General features: G+C 40.4%; 1 protein-coding gene across 1 annotated transcript in view; it reads left to right on the forward strand.

Moving 5' to 3' along the window:
• Positions 1-26,361, forward strand: part of NELL2 (neural EGFL like 2) — a 197,453-nt gene that overhangs the window by 64,600 nt on the left and 106,492 nt on the right. Inside the window, exons 10-12 of the mRNA XM_084810665.1 lie at positions 21,852-21,943; positions 23,242-23,344; positions 24,283-24,411. Coding sequence (XP_084666791.1) covers positions 21,852-21,943; positions 23,242-23,344; positions 24,283-24,411 — 324 coding nt within the window. The remainder of the gene's footprint in view (positions 1-21,851; positions 21,944-23,241; positions 23,345-24,282; positions 24,412-26,361) is intronic.

The following is a 26,361-nucleotide window of genomic DNA, read 5'->3' on the forward strand; positions in this document are numbered from 1 at the left end:
ACACAAACAAACATACATACAAACAAACAAGACTTGCATTATCTCAATAATAAAGCAAAACTTAGGCTCAGATTGGCTTTCAGTAACTTGAGGGCTACCCAAGCAGCAAGATGCCTAAGTAAGATGCCCTACATTTTCTGACAGTGCACAGATTGTATTTCCAGGGCAGCATTCTCTTGCTGACCATGTGGTAGGATGGTAGGGGCAACAGGTGTCTTCAAAAAGTGGGGGGTGATACAAGCCAAACCCATCCACCAAACCCATCTACTCCTATCATGACCTTTCCTCAGCTTTAGCTATCTGTAGCTACTTCTGCGTGATCCACCTATTAAACACAATAACTAGATCCAAATTATATGTAATTATGTCCAACATTTTACTAGATGCAGTTGGTTAAGGCATTCTTGATACCTGCTATAGCCTGGAGACACAGGAGAGGAAAAAGGAATATTTCTAAGTTGTAAACATACATGACTGGCAGGGGCCCATCCTATCTAGACGTTCAGACCTGTCAACTATCGGTATTTCAGTTTCATTCAGATTCTTATTCAGTTATTATCCCCTCATTCAATTCATAACCAGGGCCAGTTGTTAGTTAAGAATAGATGGGGTTGGTTAGGCTAGGTTAGATAAAACTAAGAGAGAGAGAGATTGAGAGAGAATGCAGGGTATCAGTGACATGTTGAAGGTCCTGCACCCTTACATATCTCATAAACTGCTTAGAGATATCCTTTGATATGGTAAGTGGTATATAAATTGATATAATAATAACATCTAACAACAACAACAATAATAGTGTGGAGCTCCCAAGTCTGATTTATTATAGGTGACGTACGTTGAATTTAATAGGCTAATACATAATAGATACAAATACCGACTTTATATGTTTGGCGATCAAACTACTTGGCTGCAGTTCAGATTGTTTTTATTTTTAAAATTATAAACTGGAGTGGAGAACCTCTGGCATGGGGGCCAAATCCATCCCTCCTTTGGTCCCAATGTGGCCATCCAGATGACCACAGCTCCCCAGGTGACCACAGCTCCTTCTCTTGGCCCCAATGCTTTCCCAAAACCACTGGTGGCTTAATTACTGGCTGTAAGAGTTTTAAGCTCCAATATGCTGGTGTGTGTGTATGTGTGTGGGGGGTGTTAATGTAGTTTTGGCCCTATCCCTTTTGCTTTCAGCCCTGCCCATCACTGAAATGCAGCCCCCGAGAGCTTCCCCCAAATTTGCCCCTTGAGCTGAAAGAGGTTTCCCACTCTGTTCTAACCCTTCATCACAAGGTATCACAGGGCATTGTACATAAAATTACCCCTCCATGCAATATAATAATAAGATTACAACAATACAGAAACAATTTACTGGAGGATAATGTTGCTCAAATTGCATTTTAAATCTATGGATAAGTTCCAGACTAATCCCAAATAACGGGACCATGGGTCTCAGTCTTATTTTGCATGACATAAAATGTTAGTATTTTTCTTAAATATTTATATCGGTAGCAAATTCTGCATGTACTCTACCAGCCATTGTTCCTGTGTTTTCCAATTGAAATGAAGTCAAGGTTCCACTGGAAGAGTGTTTAATCTGTCATACACCCCATTTCCTGCTTCCTTCCATTGCTTGGCTGCATGAGAGGCAGATAAAAGTATTTTAAGGCTGCAGTGCTATACATATTTACCTGGAAGGAAATCTCATTGAACTCAATAGGACTTACATCTGAATAGAAATGCATACGATTGCACTGTAAATGAAATGAAATAAAAATTAATAAAATACTAGCCCATTAATTACCTGTGGACTTGGACCATACCTTTAACAAGAATTAGTCTTTGGATTTATAAACTAAGAACCTGAATGCAAGCTTACCAGCTTGAGCAAAGAATTCCCCATGAATTTTGCTAACATTTTGGACATGTTTTCTAGTGAGATGCCTTTATCCCATTTCAGCTGTGTTTACATTGCTTTTCCCACCAGGTATGTCTGAAGATGAAACCTTAATTCATTCTAGCCTTCATGTCTACTGCTGAAACAATTTAATTAAAAACAAAAATTAATTACTTGCAGTAATGTATTTGCTCAATCAAGAATACCAAGATTTGCTCAATCTCTTCATTTCATCAAAGTCTTGGTATTCTTGGAAAACATGCAGGCATTGAAGAAATTGATGCGTTGTGCTTTTATCTCTGTTTGAATGCATGAAAATGTGCAACTTGTTCCTAAAGTACTTGCATTTGAGTGGTTCTGGTATCTACAGGGAATGGCATTGTACGTCTGGGAAACTGTATCACTGTACATTAAAGAAAAGATCAGTTTATGTTAAATAAGTTAGATTTATCCTTTTTGCCTGCCTAAGGAATGAATAACAACATAGAATGTTTAAGGAAATCTGTATTCATTAAATAACATACCCTACATGTATGAAATTTGCCTTCTTTATGGAGTTAAAGGATCAAAATAATTGTAATATTTGCCAGGAGAGAATTAAAAATATAATCATACTGAAAATGTGCTTCAGGGTTTTTCTCCCTCCCCCTTCTATTTTATGAATTTATGATTTATTTATGTCTAGAAGTTTAGCTTTTTCCTTTCCTTTTCATTACACCCTCACCAGGGAGTTTGCAGAATACAAAAATCCCTTCAGCAAATTATTACCATCATTTTATTTTCACTGCATACAAAATATAAGATTTTTTTAGGGAGAGTGTTTTGGCACTGACTAGGAAAGGGTATATTAGCAGTGTTCTAGTGTTTTATACTTAGAGGTCAGTACAGGTTGGATTTATTTTGTATATGGGAAATATACAAAATAATACCTGGTTTTTTTAGAAGTAGGAAAAACTATCACATTTTGTATAGTATATGCTGATGGACTTCAGGTTGCCCTTTCTGGCTAGTAATGAGCAAGTAATTATTCAGGACTAATCTTATTTATTATTTACTTCTTTATTGTAAAACTTTCTAGCCCACCTTTCACCCACAAAAGTGTGTTCCAGGGTAGCATAGAAAGAGAAGATAAACACCAATAATATAATAAAACTAGAGCTGTGCGCAAATGGCCTCTTGAAATACTCTACCATACAGAGAAGAAGAAATTTGGGAGACCATTTCACTGAACTTCTCCAGGGAGAGGAGAATTTCTCACCAGTTTCTCTCAGGTAGGCTCACTGTTGGCAGAAGTTGTAGCGCATCTTTTTTCTTTTTTGGTAAGGGTTTTGGGGGTCTTCATGCTGCAACAGTATCAACTGTCTTGGCAGGCAGCCCCCAATTTGCATCTGCTGCAATGCAAGTGGAGGCAGTGTTGTGTCTAGCTCCAGGGATGAGGCAGAGTTAGTGCTCTGCCAAAATCTGTCCTCCAATTTCTGAAAGTTTTCTCCCCGCCCCCCCATGAAAGAGGCTTTCATTGCTCTGCCTCATTCAGGATGTTTTATAATTTTTTGTGGTGTTTTTGAGCTTACCTAATCGCAGCTAGCCTTCTGGGCTGCCTGCATGTCCTGATCTGAAAAATGCCCCATGGGAGGAATTACTTCATGGTGCCTTAAACTAGGCTTAGCTGAAGTATAGGAAGCTGGGAAGGCTACAGGCTGTCAGAGATTGATTGTACTATGATTGTACTATGAGAAATGATTGTACTATGAAAAACATGACACTTGTGCTCCCTTGTCAGCCACTTCCTAAGTAAGGTAAGTCCAAGAAATCCAAACCCAACCCATGAGAATTTTCCCAAAATTTCTTCACCATTGAATTTCTTTTCGAAAGCGATTTCTCTTCTATCAAATTGAACAAGAATGGTCGAAAAAAATGAGGGAGAAATTTTTGGCATAGCACTAAATAAAACACAGTTGAGCCATAAAATTGAAACAGCAACTCATCAAGAAGCTGGAAACAAATTAAAATTCTGAGACAAATAAAAATGCTCGATCTGGCACCTAAAAGAATGCAGTGCTGGCAACAGCTGAATCTCTCTCAGGAGGGCTTTCCAGGGCCAGGGTGCCAACACAGGAAAGGCCCTCTCTTTTGTGCCTTCATAATTAATGAAAGTACTCTGAGAAGGACCCCATCTGATGATCTTAATGCAGTTGGGATGGGATGAAGCAGTCCTTAAGGTATATGGGTCCTAAGCCATTTAGGGCTTTAAAGGTAACCACCAGCACCTTGCATTGGACTCAGAAATAAATATGCAGCTACTGTAATTCTTTCAGAATTGATAGGATGTGGCTCCATTTGCACAAACTAGTCCAAATTCTAGCTGTCAAATTTAGTGCTTCTGGACCATCTTCATGGACAACCCCATGTATAACGCATTATGGTAATCCAACCTAGAGGTTACCAGAGCAAGGATAACTGTAGCCAAGCTATTATTTAAACTCTGCCTCTCACTCACACCCACACACACACACACACACACCATGCTGCCATTTCAGCATCCCTTAGCAAGCTTTTCTTGATTTTAGCTTAGAAACTGTTATAATAAAAACTGCTGCATAGTCCAAACTCAGAAAAGCTGTGCCTGATTTGAAAATGTAGTAATTATGCCTGAATATTCCAAAGCAGAAAAATACATTAAACGTCACGAAAGAATAACAAGGAGAGAACTTATAATAGTACCTTTATTAGAATTTCACATGTTTATGATTGAGAACTGTCATGGGACACCTGCTAAAACTTCCAGTTAGAAGCATCCTAACCTAGCTAATAATTGATTTCTGTTCTCTCTCTCTGGATGCGTTCGCACAACATGCTAACCGATGGTGGGTGACAAGCTACACACTATGGATTATTTTGCAAACAAACTAGTCTGTGGTTGGTGTGCCCAATCGATGATCAGGTGCACCACAACAGTGCATAGCTTGTTTCCCCCCCTTCCCCCTCAGTCCTCCAGCCAGCGCCCCCTGGCATCCCAGGGGACTTGGTGGCAGAACTCTCTTGTCTACCGCCAAGCGCCTCTCCCCACTCCGACTGGGATCATGGTCAGAGCCTTTTTTGTGTGAAAAACTTGGGCTGGGATTTATTTATTTTTGCATATTCCCAGGCCCATTTGAGTATGCAAATGCCCCCCTTTTTAATTTTTATTTCAGTCATTCACAGTTACACATTTCCACAACTATGAGTATCCAAAATATCAGGGCTTGCCTTGGCTGCTCCCTTGTGTGTCAAACATAAAAGGGAACAATCAAGGCTACACTGTAGCAAGGCTGTTTTGACAGCCTGGCAGTTGACAGGTGAGGAAACGGGGTGTAGATCGCCCCCCTAGGAAGGGTATCTCCAGGGTTCAGTCCATTGCCCTGAACTTTGGGAGTTCCCTGCTAGGAATCCCTACTTGCCCAAGTCCCCAGCAACTGTTCCTAAGTACCACCACTTTTTCTCTTCAGTTCGCTATAACTGCTTCTATTTTGACAGCTACCTTTGGGGTAGAAAATGGGGGCCACACACTTTTCTGTGAAAATGGGGTGCTGTGGTCTTGTGGGGAGGGGTATACTAGAAGAGGATCTCCAAAGGTCAGGGTGGCACTTTAAATCCCGGGGGTCTCTTGACTAACTGGGTGATCTTGAGTACTTCTCAGTTCAGAAAAGTGCTCAAGATCACCCAGTTAGCGAAGTGTCCCCCCCAATTTCAAGTCTAGCTCCCAGACCATTGGGGGTGCTCCCCTTCTAGTCCACCCCACCCTGATTCAGCAAGACCTCAATTTCATAGAAAAGTGCACCCCACCGCTTTTCACTGGTTTTCTACTAGCTGTGCGGGAGTTTGACAGCTGTCAAAGGAGCTGTCAAACTCCAGCTCAGCTAGCGTAAAGGGGGAGGGGGAAATGGGGAATAAATAGATCTGGTTAGAAAAAGTTATCTTGTCATAGGCCATTTGTGCACATAAAACGGGGCTGAGAAAATGCCCCACTCTAAAATCTTGCCCCTTTTTGCTAAAAAAAAAAAAGAAATGCAATGAAATAATTAAACAAAGGGCTCTGACCGCAGTCAGGATCATGGTCGGAGCAGGGACAGGTGGCTTTGCAGGAGGCAGGGAGGCCATTGGAAGCCCCTCCGAAGTTCTGTTTGGGCACTTTAGAGTGGTTGCTCTGGCAAGGTGAAAGGGGTATTTGCAACAGCTTGGCTGTGATCATGAAAAGTGATTGCAGCCATGCTCGGGAAGAGCGGCAAGGGTTTCTGCAACTCTTGCCAAGCAGCTTGCTCCCCAATGCCCTTTACCTATGAGTTGGCATGTCCAAGTTTGGGCAACACGCCAACCCATTTTGCATAAAACAACCCCTACAACAGACCATGGGTTATCAGGAAAAACAACACACCCTGATAAGAGTGGTCTGAGTTTAGACAACACACTAACCCACCGTGGGTTGTTTCAGAAAACAACCCATCGTGGGTTAGCATGTTGTGCAAATCCAGCCTTTGTTTCTCTCTTTACATTGGTGGCGTACGTTTTAAGATACACTAGAATGTATGATATAAATATTTAAAATTACCACTATCATAAACATGCTTAGGTAGTAGTCTAATTTTCAAATCCAATAAGTCACTTGCAGATTAGTCAGCCATGTCTTTATACTTTCCACTGCTGTGTGCATATGAAGTTCAAAATGACTCATCAGATCACACAAAATTACAGTTACAAAGGTTGTATCCAGTGGTTTCCTCTGCTGACAGAAGGCTCTCTGATCCAGTGGAGGCATCTGTCAGCAGAATGGGAGATTTTTTTTGCTAGTTCCCCCTGGCCCCTGCAGCCCCATCCAGATCTGCTCCAGAGCATTGGGGGACTCTCTGGAATTGTGAGAGGTGGCATGGGAGCTGCAGGCAGGAGGGAGAATCAGCAAAATTTTCCCCAGCCTATTCCCCTGACAGAAGCCTCTGCTGGATCAAAGAGCCTTCTGTCAGAGGAATAATGCTACTGAACAACCCAAGCACCGCTAGGGAATGTATATTCAAGTAAAATATCTGAACACCAGCCTTTCAGTGCAATCCTATACATTTCAAATCAAAGTACAATTGTTTTCAGTGGCACTTACTCCCAGGTAGGTTTTGGATTGCAGCCTTAAGGTGAATATGAAAGCATAGGGAATTTTGGGCTGCTACTTCCTAATAATCTTATTGATATTTTACTTATTATACCCATTTATCTCCTGCCTTTAAAGCTACAGACAAATTCTTCCAAAGCCTTTATAAATAAAATCAAAATGCAATAATTAAACACTGTCCAGAAGCTTCTGCTGGTACAGAATGCAGCCATCCAGTCACTTGCAGGGACTATCTGTACCAGCTGTACTAGTTGCTGCTGCATTTCCAAGCCCAATTCAAAGTGCTTGAGATTAGCTTTAAAAATTTTAATGACTTTGGACCAGGTTATCTGAAGGATTGCCTGCACCTATTGTGCCCTCCAATTGGCCATGGGGGTCCTGCTTATATGCCTGCTGGTAAGATCTATCAAGTTGACAGGCAAAAAGGAGATGGCTTTTTCTGTGGTGGCTCCATCCTGATGGAATACCCTTCCATGGGAGAGATACCTGGCTCCCTGACTATTTTTAAATGGACCTTTAAGACTTGGTCAGTCTTAAAGTGTCAGTCCACTTTTAATTGATCCTGGCTTATGTTTTATTTCATATTGCATGGTTTTCATTGTTGCTGATATTTTGATTTTGATCTGTATTAGAATGGTATTTTAATGCTGCTGTTTTAGTTAAGTGTGTGTGATTTATTTTGTAAACCTTGAAAAGGTTTTTTTTTAATCTTTAAAGGTACTAAAGAAATATTTTAAATAATAATAAAAATAATAAAAAGACAATATAACCCCCCCCCCCAAAAAAAAAAACTAAACTGGATCCTTCCCACAGGGCAACTGTAGTAGATGTTCTGTGGAAAGGAGGGGATATCTCCTCTTTTTCTATCTCATTCGGTTGAGTTTTCATAACAGAGGTTTAGATATTATTTAAGGTATGAGACAACAGTAGTCCTACTCCTAATCCATAAAGCAAATTTACTGCATACAGTGAATGTATGTAGTAAATCTGATCATCTGATCACTTCTTGCCATAACCTACCACCACCCCACAAACTCAGAGGAATGTGTAACATCACAAATGGCTCCCAATATATCATGAGGAACTGCTGCGTGAAGAGTTGGGTGCACACAGACACATTTTCCACACATTTAAAAGGGCCATGAAGAGCAGGGGGTTGGACTCGATGGTCTTATAGGCCCCTTCCAACCCTACTATTATATGATTCTATTATACTAAGAGTACATATATTTGCATGGTTTATTGCTAGCCTTTTCTATATAAGCTCACACCAAGCTTTTGTGAAAAGAGAATTTTAGTTCAAAACTGTCATTGAACAACAATCTTTTTGTTTTTAAACCCATATATGATGGTAGCATTAGTAAAATGAATGCGCTTCTCAGATATAATTATTTTCTGTTGTTGGTGTAAAAGGCCTTTTATAATGATCTAAGAAAAAGGCTTTTTCTAGTTTGTTTTATGCAGGATCTGTTTTTCTATTGGCATAATAAGTGGACGGTTGGATTCCCTGTAGATAGGCAATGATAAATGGCAGAGATTCATTTTATATAATATCTGCCTTTAAAAATACATCAGTAAATGCTGCTGATACTGAAGCTATAGGTTTTTTTAAGGGTACGGATTCTTATTTACCTTAAAAGTCCAATGTTCTATGGATGATATCTCTAGTCAATATCTGCCACAGTAAGAAATTCCAATTTTAAGCTGTAGTGAGTTTCTCTCCCTTTGAACAAACATCTGTATTCCTGTAACTGTAATTTTTTTTCTTTGGTACCAGGTTTTGCTGAGCTGAGTTTAGGCTAACTGTTATTCTTCAACATGGCACTTCTGTTGTGGACAGATTGTATTTTCCCAGTAACAACTATTACCGTTTGAGCATTGGGACATTTCCCTTTCCTGCCCCAGCACTTTTATTGTGGTGCAGAGTGCTGTGGAGTGGGATAGACATATTTTGCTTAATGCCCATGATACTGGTGTGATGAGTGACAACACATGCCCATCTCCAACTCATGCTACTTCATGAATTTTTAAAATGATATCTTTGTTCATAATCTTGCCTTTCTGTAGGCATGCTCAAGGTGGCTAACAAATTCAACATTGCACTAAGCAGTTATACCAAATCAATGTGAAATAGTTATAATCAAAGTAAGAACCTTATGATAACAACAGTCATAACAAGCCCTATATGACTTGGAACCAGGCTAAACAAAAGACCGCATACTCCCATATGAGTCTAACCAGGTTTAAACATCTTCCAGGGAGGCCCTTCTCTCAGTCCCACTCCCATCAGAGGCACATTTGGTGGTGATATGAGAGAGGGCCTTCTCAGTGGTCGCACCCAGGCTCTGGAATTCCTAGCTGAGGGAGGCTAAGTTAGCTCCCTCTCTGTTGTCTAGAGAGGGACAATATAACCTTCCACTAGACAACCTCTCTGTTGTCTAGAGAGGGACAATATAACCTTCCTGAATATAACCTTCCACTAGCAGGTTATATTCAGCCAGGCCTTTGGCATATAAATTCACCTACTGTTGGAGACAGTATTATTGGGTTGGGTGCTGTTTATTTCTTTTATTGTTGTGCTTTTAATTGTTAATTTGTTTTTGTTTGTAATTAATTTTTGTTTTAATCTTGATTTTATTATTTTAGCTGCCTTTAGCACCATTTTTGGTGGGAAGGCAAGATAAAAATTTAATAGACAACAACAACAAAACAACCCAATAGATAACAGAGAGTTGGCTGATACTAGCAGTTGGTAATGTCTGGTGGCTACTACTTAGATGACGGACAGAAGGCTGGCATCATTGGCCTCTCCTGCTTGACAATCAGCAGAAGGGAGTAGGAGGTTTTACTTCTTTAGATGCTGAATGCTCCAGGTATACCAGTGATGGATTGCTCATGTAGCCTTTTAAAGTGGGGGAGGGGGAACTGGTGAGTATCTACTATGCTACCTTCTTTCTGTTTGCAGTGCATCACTGCATTTTTTGTTGCTCTTTCCTGCCCTCTTTTAAACAATTTAGCTTCTTGACATGCCACAAAAGCTGCTTACCCTAAATGGTGTTTCAATGTAAACTCAACTAGAAACAAGTATTTTAATTAAAGTAAAAGATAATTTTACTACATGCTAACTATAGCAAGAAAAAGTTGTAAATAAAACATTGCAAAAATAATACAAAATCATGACCTTCCATTTTACAAGTAATTAAATTTTTAACCTATGTATTTTTTATGCTAACAAACTGGAATGTACACTGAAAAAAAATTCTTTCATTTTTCAGATTTATTTATCTGTCAGAATGTATTTCTTTCATAAAACTTTGGTTCATATTTAATTAATTTGGAATTAGTTCATTTGTTTTTCAGATTTCAATTAATTTTTCAGAAATAATTATTTTCAAGAGGAGACCCCCCCCTTGTCTTCTGCCAACTATACATTTTATATTTTCAATCTGAATGGAATGCAATTTGCTGACATTATACTACTCCCTTAGGGCATCATATTGTCAGATTTCTTAAAGATTAGACAAAAGGTCCCCATTCGAGAGGGGTAACGTTCAATGAACTTCACATTACTTTCAATGACAGACTTCTGTCACTTATGACTTTGGAGTTGTGTACTCAAATGTCATGAAAATTGCAGGCATTATAGTATTCCACATTGGCATCAACTCCATGAGGCTTCAAAAAAGATCAAAGAGTGCCTATTTAGAGACAAAGGGGGAAAAGAATGCTGATCTTTAAATTTCTCTGATCTTTAAATCCAGGGTCAACATTTCAATGGCTTAGCTAGTCTGCCTATCATCCTTTGAACTTTTCTTTGGACAGACATATAACTCTGGAGTTCTGCATCCAAATGGCATAAAATGGTCATGGATTCTAGCAGCCCCGCTGGGCATCAGCCCTGCCAAGTTTTGAAAAGATTGGAGACAGGTTTCCAGTGTTACAGGGAAAATGGAAAAAAGTTCCCTTTAAAAACAAACAAAAACATATCACATTTCATGACAAACCAAGCTTCTTCATCTAGAAAGTATTTTAGGGAAAGGCGAAAGAGGAAATGCACTGGGCTTGGATGCTGTAGAAGAGCACCAATCAGGTGATGGGAGACTTTTGGGTACAAATGAGACGAATGCATTTCTAGTGCTCACTGGAAAAAATCCCCATCATTTTCAGAGCTGCATGAATGTGTTTCCTTCTCCCACTGCTCTTTTGACACATTGAATTTTTTCCAACTGCAATGCGATGCAAACCATTAAATGCAAAATAATTCTTAATGAAATATAAATCCAACAGAATGCAGAGACAAAGTCTCAGGATGTTGAAAAAATAAACCAAAGGTAGAAGGGACTAAAACATATACATATTCATTATAAAATAAAACATTTGAGTTAAAAAATATTTTAAAATATATACTTATGTGTCTTCGTCCCTTTCTGCTTTTGGTTTAGCTCCTGAAGAAGGCCCATATATACTATACAAGGCTGAAACACGTTGGGCTACTTCAAGGAATAAAACTATTTTTCCAACAGCCTAAGACTTTGTCTCTTCATTCCACTGGGTTATTTTGGATATTCTCCAGTTTTGTCTGACCTTGAAATATAAATCCAAAAGAATAAACTTTTAATTTAGAATTAGTTAAATCAGATTAATTTTAATTCATATTTATTAAATCCAAATTAAATCAGGATTAAATACAAATTGGGCTTTTTTGTAATTTGTATTCTAGTTTAAACAAGTGCACATCCCTAGTAACAAGATTTAGGCTAAAAATATTTACTGGTGATTCATTCCTTAAGTATATCGTTGTATTCTGGGACCTTTGAAAGTTATACCTTCATATAGTCCATTCAAGATGATGGGGTTTGTTTTAAGAACACATAATATGATCCTCATATATATTATCAAACCAAATATAAGCCTAATTGCCTAAAAATTGTCTCAGTATTTAAATAATATTTTAATATTGGGGAGGGGCTATAGCTCAGTGGTGGAACACATTCTTTACATCAGTGGTGTGGAATTCTTTCAGCCTGAGGTGCGAATTCAGCTTTGGAGGAGCTCTTGCATTCCAGTGGTGGGTGGGGTTGAAGGCAAAGGGGTAGGTCTGAAGACAAAAGGAATAGCCAAAAAAAATATCAGAATACTGTAGCTTAAAGGTCTTACTGCCAATAACTAAATCTTAGCAGAGACATTTCAACCTTTTTAGAATGGGGAAAACTGGAACGAAAGCTGGGTAACCACCAAACAATTTGTAGTTGGGAGAAAGGGGTGGAGACAGGGAAAGGGTGTGGCCATGTTGTGACCATAGGAGGGACCTGCTTTACATGCAGAAGGTCCCAGGTTTAATCCGCAGCATTTCAGGGTAGGGTTTGGTATAAGGCAATTTCCTAAGTTCATAAACCACAAGCCAGCTAAACAGGAGACATTAGATTTAAGACAATATATTTCCATTAATGACTTTAATGGAGCTAGATCTGCTAGACACATACAATCCACATTAACTAGTTTGTAGAAATTGCCATCTTGTTACCAAAGTACTTGTGTGTGCTTATGTGGCTAAGGAAGTGAAAGTTAATAAACTATGTAAGGTGTTTAGGCGTCAAATTGTTTTCACTTTCCTTCCATTTCACTATCTGATGTATTCCCCAGGGAAGAGCCTTCAACAATTTGCCTTCAGCAAATATCCATTGGGAGATTTTGGAAGTGAAATTTCTGGAAGCAACCCTGCAGCAAGTAACTGTCAGTCACAGCTTAGTCCTCAAAGCACTAGTGCAAGTCCTAGTGCCACAGTAAAGAATTAGAGTTGATCTAGTGCAGTGGTTTGGAGTTTCAAGTTGTCAAGGTCACTTCTAATAAAATATAAGAAAATGAACTCTGCTGGTGGAGAATGGCTAATCCTGTTCAGTTGAATATGAGTTGAAATAGGAAGGAATGGACTGTTGTAATAATGCTTCCCTGCACCGCACCCACGCACACACTTTTCCCCCCACATTGCTCCTCCCCCTCCATACACAGCCTAAGATTTTCCACATCTGTCATACGTGTCATCTATCTGTCATCTATCTGTCTGATAGATGGGAGATCTAGGATAGCTATACATACATGCTGTATACCTTGTAACGATCAGGTGCTTGGAATGGAGATAAACAAAATACACACATCCCAAGTACAGCTGAGCTGCAGTGAGCAGAAAGTATTTAAATACTCCAGAATGGGAACTGGAATTTCAGTACAATATCCAATAAAGTCAGGAACAAATATATTAACTTTCACAAGCATTGTTTAAGATACTAGGCATTTTAGCATGTATACACTTCACAATTTTATCTCTAATAGGACTGCAATATTTTAGAACTTAATTAGTCTAGGTTACAATATATTTTAGGGTTTGTTTGTTTTTTGTCTTTTCATCTTTTGTGTTTTTATTGTACATTGCACATTGCCTTGACTATTCATTGAATGTGGGAGTGATCCCAAAATATAATAAATAAATAATTGGTTAAAAACATTTTGATAGACTAAAAATGTGCTCCTGATTTATGTCATGGGTTTATGCCATCTGCAGAAGATTTAACAATGAATAACAGAAAAATTTTAATTGAAAATATAAAAATAGAAAGAAAAAGATACTGGGTTGAATCCTGAAATCCTGTGAGCAGAACTCCACTCACAACATGCTCCCACTGGCCAAAAGAGGTAAAGGCAAATGTTGCAGATTTCCCTTTCCATTTGCAGTCCATGTGCCCCTGCATGTAAGCTCTGGAGAGTAGGTGGACCTTCTAGAACAGTGTCAGGATGCGCTGCATCCTTTCCATCAGGGGAAGCTTCTGCTGAATCAAAGGCCCTTTCATGAATGGTAGGAGCCCTTCTTTTTGTGGAAAATCAACTGAGGATCCAGGCCATTATATTGTTTATAAAAATATAAATTAAATTCTTGTTTACAATGTGGAAGTGATTACGAGGGGTTGAGATAGACAAACAAAAGTCATAACTCCAAAACCATAGGTAGCAAAAATTCATTTACAATCACATTCAAATGTTAAGTTGAAAGTGAATGTCAATCATAGTAAACCATGCTAGTTGGATGGCCATTTCTGCAGTTTGATTATTCATAAAACTTCATATGAATTACTTGAATGATATAGGATGAGTCCTTCCTTGATCTCAAGCTCAATCAGATGGCTCTGACGATTGACAAATGACAATGGTTTATCATAGAACCATAGAATAATAGGGTTGAAAGGGGCCTATAAGACCATTGAGTCCTGAATATGGAGAACTGTGAAGATTTTGGTAAATTCTTATCAATACCAAACTGAAAAAAATTCTCACCCATTCCTAGCACCGATCATCTGGGGTGAGAGGAATCATAGAATCAAAGAATGGTAGGGTTGGAAGGGCTTATAAGACCATCAAGTCCAACCTCCTGCTCAGTGCAGGAATCCAAGTCAAAGCAGCTCTGGCAGTTGGCTGTCCAACCTTGTCTTGAATGCCTCCAGTGTAGGAGAGCCCACCACCTCCCTGGGTACTTGGCTCCATTGTCGTATTGCTCTAACAGTCAGGAAATTTTTCCTGATGTTCAGCCAGAATCTGGCTTCCTGTAACTTGAGCCCATTATTCCATGTCCCGCACTCTGGGGTGATCAAAAAGAGATCCTGGCCTTCCTCTCTGTGACAACCTTTCAAGTACTTGAAGAGCACTATTATGTCTCCCCTCAATCTTCTCTTCTCAAGGCTAAACATGCCCAGTTCTTTCAGTCTCTCCTCATAGGGCTTTGTTTCCAGTCCCCTGATCATCTTTGTTGCCCTTCTCTGAACCCTCTCCAGCTTGTCTGCATCCTTCTTAAAGTGTGGCACCCAGAACTGGACACAGTACTCCAGATGAGGAATACTGAGTGCTGAGTAGAGGGGAACTAGTACTTCCCAGAGTAGAGTAGAGTTAACCAGTGCTGAGTAGAGGGGAACTAGTACTTCCCAGGATTTGGAAGCTATACTTCTATTAATGCAGCCCCAAAGAGCATTTGCCTTTTTGCAGCCACATCACGTTGGCTCATATTCAGCTTGTGATCTACAATTCCAAGATCGTTCTTGCTTGTAGTATTGTTGAGCCACGATTCCCCCATCTTGTAACTGTGCATTTGGTTTCTTTTTCCTAGGTGTAAAGCTCAGCATTAATCCCTATTAAATTTCATTCTGTTGTTTTCTGCCCAGTGCTCCAGCCTATCAAGATCACTTTGAATACTGTTTCTGTCTTCCAAGGTATTAGCTATCCCGCCCAATGTTGTGTCACCTGCAAATCTGATCAGCATTCCCTGTACCTCCTCCTCCAAGTCATTGATAAAAGCACTGGGCCCAGGACTGAGCCCTGCAGTACCCCACTTGTTACCTCTCCCCAATTTGAGAAGATCCCATTGATCTTCTCTTTGAGTCTGATTCTGTAGCCAGCTATGGATCCATCCGATAGTTGTTTCATCTAGCCCAGTTTTAGCTAGTTTGTTCATCAGGATATCATGGGGCACTTTGTCAAAAGCTTTGGTGGAGTTGAGATATACTGTTATGGCTACAGCATTCCCACAGTCCACAAGGGAGGTTACCTGACCAAAAAATGAGATCAGATTAGTCTGGCAGGTTTTGTTCTTGACAAATCCATGTTGCTTTGAGAAATTATTGCATTGTTTTCAAGGTGCTTACAGACTGATAGCTTTATAATCTGCTCTAGAATTTTCCTGGGGATTTATTTCAGACTGACTGGTCTGTAGTTCCCAGCTTCCTCCTTTTTACCCCTTTTGAAGATAGGGACAACATTAGCCCTCCGCCAGTCATCTGGCACTTCACCAGTCCTCCATGATTTCTCAAGGATAATAGACAGTGGTTCTGAGAACTCTCCTGCCAGTTCCTTTATTACTCTAGGATGTAGTTCATCTGGCCCTGGAGATCTGAACTCATTCAAAGTAATTAGGTGTTTGACCATATGCCTCTCAGTCTCAAGCTGCAATCCTGCCCCTTCGGCCTGTACTTCGTCTTTGCCGGGGGTGGGGGGGTCATAGACCCTCTCTTGGGAGAAGACTGAGCTGAAGTAGGAATTGAGCACTTCTGCCTTTTCTTTGTCATCTGTCATTTTGCCATCCTCATTTAATAGCTGAACCACCATTTCTTTCCTCTGTCTTTTACTATGCACGTAGCTGAAGAAACCTTTTTTGTTTTTTAGCATCCCCCACTAATCTCAGCACATTCTCAGCTTTAGCCTTCCTGGTGCTATCCCTGCAATTCTGTGCTACCTGCCTATACTCTTCCTTTGCAGCTTGGCCTTCCCTCCACTTCCTATATGTGTGCTTTTTCATTTTCAGGTCATCTCTAAGCTTTTTATGAAGCCACATTGGCTTCTTCTGTTGTCTTCCACCTTTTTTTCTTGTTGGAATTGTTTGTAACTGTGCCTTTAGAATTTCCTTTTTTAAGAACTCCCAACAATCTTGGACTCCTTTTTTTATTAGAGTCACTTGCCACGGGACCTTACTTATCATTGTTCTGACTTTATTAAAATTGGCTTTCCTAAATTTCAGGGTATGCATTTGGCTACACTCGGCTTTTGCTTCCTTTAGAACCAGGAACTCAAGTATAACATGGTCACTTTCCCCCAGAGTTCCTGTAACTGCTACTTTATCCACTGAGTCATCTCTGTTGGACAGGATCAAGTCAAGTATAGCCAATCCTCTAGTTCCTTTCTCTACTTTCTGTAGGAGGAAGTTATTAGCAACACAAGTCAGGAATCTCTTGGAGGGGCCATGTTTTGCAAAATTTGTCTCCTAACAATCAGGAAAATTGAAGTCCCCCATTACCACTACATCATGCTTCCTTGAAACATTGGCTATTTGCTTTTCAAAAGTTTCATCCTCATCTTCTCCTTGATTGGCTGGCCAGTAGTAGACTCCAACCACCATGTTCCTTTTCTTCTTTGCTCCATTTATTTTAACCCAGATGCTCTCAATGGGGCTACCAGGCTCATCCTCCTGTATTTCTGTGCAGAGATATGTATTTTTTAACATATATTGTGACTCCACCTCCCTTTCTGTTCCTTCTGTTCTTTTTGAACAAGTTATATCCTTCAGTTGCTGTATTCCAGTCATGGGAGTCATCCCACCAAGTTTCAGTTACACCTATCAAATCATAATTGACCTCCTGTATTAAGAGTTCAGATTTGTTCTGTTTGTTTCCCATACTCTGGGCATTAGTACATAGACATCGAAGACCATGTGCTTTATAGTCTGGCTTTCTTCCTACATGTTTTTGAAGACTATTTTGGGCACTATTAGAGCTGTTCTCTCCGTTGTGGTGCGTGAGCCTTTGTCCATTGTTACCCCCAATTTTACATCTCCCTTCCCCGTAGGATTCAGTTTAAAGCCCTCCTGATGAAGTTCTTCATGCTGTGGCCAAACACATTCTTCCCAGCCTTTGTGAGGTGCAACCCTTCCCTTGCCAACAGTCCATCTTCCAGGAAGTATAGCCCAGAATCCAAATCTCTCGCATCAGCACCACCTTCGTAGCCAGTCATTCACATGGAGTATTTCCCTTTCCCTTTCTGGCCCTCCTATAACTACTGGAAAGATGGATGAGAAAACTATCTGGGCCCCAAAGTTCTTGAGTTTCCTGCCCAAAGCTTCAAAGTCAGATGTGATTTCATCATAGCTCCGCTTGGCGGTATCATTTGTTCCCGTATGGATGAGAAGAAAGGGATACCTGTCAGTGGGCTTTATGAGTGTAGGCACATCTCTAATCCATCCTTCTGGGAGACAGCATACCTGGTGAGTCCATGGGTCTTCGTGACATACTTGGGGTTCAATCCCACACAGGAAGGAGTCTCCCACTACTACTACTACTCTTCTCTTGTTGTTGTAGGCCTTGGTTTCATTGCCTCTGCTTGACTGAACTTCAGCCTCTTGCTCGCTCTCATGCAGGGTCCCCTGTAATTCTTCCTCTGCAGGCTGTCTTCCAGTCTCATCCTCAAGTACCTGGAAACTGTTCCATAGTTCCACTGCTTCCACTGGTTCAGAGTGGCTTCTAGTTCTTCTGCTCCTAACTGTCACCCTTTTCCAAGGAGTATCCTCTACTTCATTTTTCCTTGCCTCAGTTCTTGAGGCAGAACTTTTCCTCTTCTGCCTCAGCTTGCTGTTGCTCTTCTAGCTTCTGTACTTCGTTTTGGTGCTGTAGTTGCACCATTCTAAGAACTCTTCGTCTTCTCTTATTCCCTGGAGGGTCGACACTCGCTGCTCCAGTCTTCCTACTTTTTATTCCAACAGTGTGATCAACTTGCACTTGTTGCACATGTAGGCCATGTTGATCTCAGGCAAGAAAACAAACATTGCACAGACCTTGCAGGTCACCACCACCGGAGAGTCTTTTCCTTCCATAGTCTCTATTTGCTTTATGTTTCTAGCTTTCTGATTGTACTGGGATAGCCTGTGCTTTGTCCTCTATTCACTGGAGGTTAACAACAGAGTCCTACTGGTATGGAAGTGTGTGTTACAAGAAAAATAAATTTTAAATTGATAGGGACCTCCCCATTGATGTCTCCCACCGAACTCGCCTGCCAAACTCCTGTTTGTTCTCCCTGATTGCTTGCTCTCTAGGAGCTTGCTTGCTTTTATAGCCCCTAGACCAGCTGGAGCAGCTTCCTCTGCTTTGCTCAGCTTGGAGACAGGAAACAGACTGAAACTCCCCTCCCACACAGCTGCTGGGAGTACTCAGGCCACATCCCTTCAATTCAATTGGAGCTCTCAGGAGCACATGGTGAACACATGGTGACGCAGAATGGAAAGTCCCTGGGTTTACTCCAGCCCACCCACCACTTTGTCTTTATCTCCTCTTCCACTGCAACTCCCCTGCCAAACTCCTTATCTGGCAGTGTTAAAACAAAACAAAACATGGTAATTTGCATGTCTGTCTACGATCAAAGAATGCTGGGTGAACCATTTCAAGAAGTATTTCAAGAACGGTAGAAATTTGCTCTTGACCAAAACTCCATTACAAATGGACTTTATCTCATATGGTGGCTACAGCGACATAACATAAAAGCCACCTGTCTGGCTTCTTTGACTCATTGGAACAGAAGTTAAGATGAATGAAAACGATAATTCCCTTAGGGAGTTATCAGTGACAGGATAAACACATTCTCATTCCTGGGAGGGATTCAGACAGGCAGAAATGAAATATTCACTGGACATTGCATTTATAGTCTTCAGGTCAAGATGGCCAGTCTTTTACCCTCAAGGTCGAAATAAATATCAAAGCCCTGCTGTCATGGGAAACCAATCATATAGGCGTGTACTGTTAAAAGACAGGAAAAAATATTCAGTGGATACAGTTACTTTATATGGAGAATGCCAAATAGAAAATTCTAGCAGCATTTAGGCATACTTCAGTGCTCTCTTCATCCACCATACAGTTTTAGTCATCTTTATATGAAACACAGTAATACAAAAACACAAAGATCTTCACTTCCAACATGTTTGATTAAATCTTAGGTTTCAAAGCTACATTTTGTTATGCAAAGCAAAAAGTAGTTAGGGTCAGGTGCAAAAGCAAAGACATTCTGCCAGTGCAGCAAAATGACAAGGACACTCAACTTCAGTTCAAGCTGGAGCAGGTACAACACTGATATGGACAGATTTTCACAATACAGTTGTGCGTGATGAAGAGGGATTGATGGTGCAGGATGGGGAAGTTGTGATACTAAGGGCAATTATATCCACATCAACAGAACCAGGGGTTATGTCTCCACCCTGTGCTGATAAAATGTTTCAACCACAAAACAATCCAAAGGAATGAATGAATGACCAAGACAAATGGAATGGCCTAAACAGTCCCCAAACCAAATTTGGTATTGGAGTTAAGATTGTGCTTTGGTGGAAAAAGAAGTGAATTGGAAATTGAAGTAAGCATAATTATTAGATCTGGTGAGTTCCAGAACAATGTGATGTAGTAGTTAGAATGTGGGACTGAGACTCTCGAGATGCAGGTTCTAGTCCCCACTTGGCCATGAAGCTCACTAGGTAATTTTGGGCCAGTAACTGATTCTTAGCCTAACCTGCCTCACAGGGTTGTTGTGAAGATAAAATGGGGAGGAGGAAGATCATGTATAACACCATGGGTTACTTGGAGGAAAATGTTGAGATATAAATATAATAATCAAATAAATAAGTAAAAAGGCCCACTGAACAGGTTGTGGATGTTATTGTCCAGTGTGCATATGTGATGCTTATACCTGATGTCTGTACACAAATCTCCATGCTGTTTTCTAGGTCTTTCCACATTTTCATGGAGGTCTCCAGCAACTTCCAGAGGGATATGGGTTAATGACATAATTCCTGTCCATACAAGCATGTCACAGCATAGCCTATTATTCTGTCCCATTTCACAGCCTAGAATTTGGTAATGTGAAATCCATTAGATTTCAGAACCAAATAGTGGTTCCAGGCTGTACTGAAAAACCAAAAATTTGGGAACAGCTAGAGATTCCAACTTACATGGAGTATTTGCACAATTGTGGTTTTGGAGCTGTGCTGGTCATGCTAGGAGAAATAAGCATCACTGTTCCATGTGCTTTGTGGTGTCAAACATGTTGAATTAGCAAGCATGACACCCCAAAGCAATATTCATTGATCATGGAATGAGAAATTAGACATTTTATGAGAAATTCTGGCAGCTGGTCTATGATTCCCCTTAAGTAATCAAAAAGCAACATTGGAAACAGTGGAGAAGAATATTTTTCATATCAGTTTCACCGATTCTGAATCTTCTAGCTCTAAGGGGAAGCCATATACTTATCTGAATAGACTTTGTAACATGCAGACACTCAGGCAACCCTTCAGGCAACAACGTACATGTAACCATATATGAACATAATTTGTGTGACCTCCCTCCCCCTCCCCTTTTGAGGGGGAAGGAATTATATGCATATACAGCTGCATCACCCATTATGTTGTTGTAGGTGTGGTGGGGGAAAGTAGGCACTTGTGCTTGTCCACTCTTCTATTGATGCTGGCAGTCCTCCCTGTTACTTACCATGTATTTGTATATATAATACTTTTGAAAACTGTTTTGCAAACTTTATTTAAAATATTCATATGCCACTTTTCTGTTAAAATATCCAAAGTGGTTTACTATTTCAATAAAAAACAACAAAAGTCACTACTATCCCCACATCCACCCATGAGATTTTATTTATTATGTTTGTTTGTTTATTACTTTTCTATACCAGCCAGTAGCTGAAGCTCTCTGGACTGTTCACAACAATTAATTATACAATTAAACAATATATAAACATAATGGACAGATGTATCTGATTACTTACCAGGAAGCTACTGATCCTCCCATTTGTACCTAAATCAAGAGTTTTCATTAAAGAGAGTCCAGCTTCATAAGGAAGCTTTAGCAGCTTTAAAAATATATAAATTATACACTAATCAGTTTAAATTTACATATCCACATCTTATATAAATGTGCTGTTTTCTTTTGACCCAGTTTCCTCCCACAAAGCCACATATTTCCTAGGGTTGCCACCTTTTTTCTGACAAGGCTCTTAACTTGTCAATGCTCAAACATCTCAGGACTCCATGGTCAAGACTGGACTGGAATCCAGTTACCCCAAATCCAAGCACACTTCTATCTGCTAACTTGCAGTGGCTATGTTTTTGAAAGATCATTAAATAGTGTCTAAGCCTACATAACTTAGCATGTTATGCTGAAAAGACGTCTTAATTTTGAAATATACCCAAGCACTGAATGTAAAACCCAGGTGCCTACATTTAACCAAAGTACTGTTCTATTTTTAAATCTATAGCGATATGTGTGTTTGAAGGCAAAACCTACTTTGAAGGTGAAAGAGAAACTATACATTCAGACTCAGGGGATTGCATTCTGTTTGAATGCAAGGTAAGAGCACTGTTAACTTATTCTCTTCCCCGTAATGTGCCCTTATGGTGTAATTAAACCTGTCAGAAATATTGTAACGTTGGCACTGTGGGCTTTTCAAGTTTGTGGAGTTTTGCCAGTTTATATATAAAACTATTGGAAGATACAGACTTTTTACAGATCGGGTGTTTTCTTTTAGTAAGAAGGGCCTGTTATCTGAGGAGGAAACTGAGAGCAAGCCTCAGGCTCACACCATCTTCTCACCCTGGGGAGAAATGAAGAAATTAAGCAAGGAGTTCAGACATTACATTTCTCGGTTGCTTCTTGTTATAAGCCCATTTGCCAACTAACTTCTGCTAATAAACTCTGCATCATTTCAGACATGCAGTGTACAAAGTTTTTTCTAATGTTAATTTTGCAGAATGGCTTCATTATAAGTTTTGAATGTTTGGAGGATGTTTTTTAAGGCTGAATTTAATATACATGGGGTTGATCCAGATTTAGTCATACTTAAAGTAGACTAATGGAAATCAACAGGACTTAAGTTAGTTATGACCCATTGATTTCAGTGGTTAGAGTACTCTAACAGTGCAATCATATGCATATCTATTTAGAAGTAAGTTCAATTGAGTTCAATGGGACTTACTCCAGTCCTAAATAAGTGTGTGTATATAGAATAAAGCCAGTGGGATTTACTTCAGAGTAAACATGTATAGGATTGTATGGTCAGTATGACTGAGTCTGGATTTAGGACTATTTTAAAATAGATGATGTGGAAAATATTTCTTAAAAAATATAATACTGCTCTCTTTCAAAGGGAAAAAAAATACAAAATTAAGCCCAGAAAGGTTATTTCCAGCTTTTTATTATGAATTTCTATAGAAAGAGCACCCTTAAAGAACAGTAAGATGTGGGTTGCCTCAGTCTATAGCAACCTACTAGTAATGTAGCTGCTTTGGGTACCATTTTTTGGTAGAAAGGCGGGGTACAAATAAAATAAAATAATAAATAAATAAATAAATAAATAAAATATACCAATGAAAGCAGTTGTTTGTTTACTTTCTAAGAACATTTAAAGAAAATTGTAGTTCAGCAACTTGGGGTGGAAGTGTCATCCTTGCTATTTTTATGAAAAATTTTGATTCATCGCTAGTAGCGCTGGTATAGATTTTGTTAGGAGACTGAATAGTGTAGTCATTTACACATGAATAAAGCTGGTTATTGAGTAATTTCTGCTTTTCAACCATATTTTTATTGGCTGCTTTAAATCTAATTGAAAATGTACTTTATGAAATGAAATAACAATCTTGATTTAATAGGACTACAAAATGCAACATGCAGTGAAATCACATTGTCCTGCCTTGAACTGTCCTGAGTCTCAGCAAATCTCCTTATCCAATACTTGCTGCAAAGTTTGTAAAGGTAAGGCAAAAGAAAAGATAAAAACTTTTATCTTGACCTGACCTGACAAAGTGGTCTCTAGTCCACAAAAGTTCATGCCACAATAAATCTGTTATTCTTTAAGGTGCCTTAATGCCCTTTAGGACGCAATCCTATTGGGACAGGTGTCCATCTCTGAACTCGGAGGTGACCACCTATCCAATGTAGGGCAGGAGCAGCGTGGAGGGGACCTTCCCCTCCGTGCTTCAGCTGCCCTGCATTTGTGGCTATATAGCCAATTTCAGCTGTCTAGCCACGGGAAGTCGGAGCAAGGTGGGGTGGACGTCGGGCGATGCATGGGAAGTGTCAGAAAGGCACTTCCGCCCTCCCCACCCTGCCCCAGGAATGCCCTGTTTTCACTGCTCCACACTGCTCTTCCAAGCACAGAGCACAGGGCCATTCTGCACTGCCTACGAGGACTGTCTAGCCACTGACTAGCGGCCATAGGATTGTGCTCTTAGTGTTTTTGTTGTAAGAGATTAATTTAGCAACTATTCTGAAAGGCTGTGAATTTTTAAAAAAAATTACAATATTTATATACTGCTCCATATCTAGAACAGATTTCAGAGTGGTGAACACAAGAAACAAAACAGTAAAAGGCTAAAAAGATTAAAACACCAGATTAAAATTATGCTATTTTAAAAAACAAAATGCCAGTAAAAACCGTGACTGGTCAGTTAAGGAATGCCTCCTGGAACAGTGTTGTTTTCAGGAGGCACCAGAAACAGCACAGTGTTAGTGCCTGCCTGACCTCCAGGGGCAGGGAATTTCAAAGAAAGGAGGCCACCACACTGAAGGCTCTTCTCCTAGTGGACTCCAGTCGGGCCATAGGTCCATGTGGAACCACCATTCCATGTGGAATTTACATATACTTCAATTGTTTAGAGTATCTTTTAAGCATCATTCTTACCCATTTTTAGGCCACAACTTTTGCTCTGAAGGACACAAGTGTTTGGAGAATTCTTTCTGCAGGAACCTTGAAGACAGGGCTGCCTGTAGCTGCCGAGATGGCTTCCGAGCCCTTCGAGAAGACAATGCATACTGTGAAGGTAAATAAGGCCATATCAGCCATAAAAATTAGTGTGGATTACTGCATGAAGTATGTATTAATTCACAACTTGTCAAAGTGATGGGCTCATTAAATGCAGGAATTTAATTTAAAGCATATTAATCAACTGAAATAATTATCTCCCACATTAAGGTATTCTCTTTAAATAAAACCAAAACCTGATCAGTGTCAAAGCAATAAGCTTATACGGCTGTGTTCTTGATTTAGAAGCAATATATTAACTACAGAGTTGCTTTTTTATTAATCACATCTCTGATTAGCTAAAATTCACATATTAGGCCATTTTAATATATCTTCTGAGATGTTATACTTTCTAATTAAGCCCTTGAGGTTTTTCTGTTATCTTAAAAATTATAAATGTCAGAGTAAGCAATACTAAGTAACAAGCATCTCATATAAAATATAATCTCCAAATACTGCTGTAAGCATGTCTGCACTCACTACAGGGATGGTCCATATACAATTGCAGTGTGTGATGATACGCAATGTAACTTAGTGGGAAGCTGCATCATAGGGAGTTAACACAAACCAGAAATTTCTGTTTTCTAGGGATAGGCAGATTCCCTCAGTTGCAAGTGGAGATGGGTTAAAGAAGAGTCAGACAACAAGGCTTGGATTGAAAATTGGGCCACATTTATTGAAAATATCAGCAAAGGGGTACCTAGGACGGGCACCTGACTGTGCCAGCGACTAGCTGGCGCTTCATGGGTGAAAGCACACCCAGCCTGAGGGATGGCGTTGATCTCACCACCCTTCTGGACTGCCCGTTCTGGGGGAGGTAGACCTTCCCCTGTCACCCCCTCCTGGTGCTGCCCAAACACCTGGGTGAGTGAGCAGGGTTGGTCTCCCAGGCAACCCTTATCTCCCTGCCGAGCCGCACAACCCGTTCAGGGGGCCTCAGGTGTCACCTGTCATCATAAGGTGCCTCTGCATGCACACCATCCTTAATCTCTTTCTGCTTTTGGCCACCAGGAGTAACAAGCCTATTGCTTGTAAAACTCCCTCGACCTGCATTGAAGGACTTCCTGCAGGCCCCTTTGCAGATCGGACAAAAATATGTCATTCCCTGCATTGGACAGGTGGATACCGTCCTGTCTGTAGAGCTCCCTCCTTGTCCAAAGAATTTCCTAGTGGGTGATGAACCCATTACCATGTTCACATAGCCAGCAAGCCATTGGGCCCGGTCAATGGCAGCGTTATTCCGAGCCTTCCAATTGATCTGCGGGAGCATCAAGGACCACAATATGGTTACCTCCAGCCAGCTATGCCGGATCACCTGCAAATCAACCAAGGCCTGCTTGATCAGGTCCTTGCCTGGCTTACAGCCCAGGTTGTTCCCCCCAAGGTACAGCACCAGGACCTGTGGAGGAAGACTGACCAAACCTTGGTGGAACAGGGTGGGGAGGAGAGACTCCCACCATATGCCCCGTATGTCAAGCCACTGGATTGTAACATGTCAGGGTATCTGAAGATGAGATCCGAAGGCAGACATAGAAGCCCTCCGTGCAGCCCAAAACACCATACTGTGCCCACATATGAGCACCCGTACCGGCATACGTCGAGTCCAGTGATCTAAGAATAAGAACATTAGGGCAAGCGAAGAGGAAATTGTATCATGAGGAAGCAGACAAATTGCGAACGTAAGACTGGAACGCTTTGGAGTGCCATCTTCCCACAGCCATCACGTGCCTGTGTGAAAAACGTAAAGCGGCTGCCATGGAGGCTGCTCCAATGCGGAAAGAGTGGGTTCCGAATCGAAAATAACCCAGGCCTAGCGTGGATATAGCTGATTTGGTGACTGCCCAGAATTGAAATTTTGTCAATGGTGAACCGTCGGAGTGACAAAACAGGGTCCCTCCCCTGACCCATGGCATTCCAGAAAAACCTGTAAGGCCCTGATGGGGCATAACTCATCGACTTAGGGCCACTG

This window comes from Heloderma suspectum, chromosome 7 (assembly GCF_057233095.1).
Source record: "Heloderma suspectum isolate Gila_16-S chromosome 7, 16-S_ref, whole genome shotgun sequence".
Classification (NCBI taxonomy): domain Eukaryota; kingdom Metazoa; phylum Chordata; class Lepidosauria; order Squamata; family Helodermatidae; genus Heloderma; species Heloderma suspectum.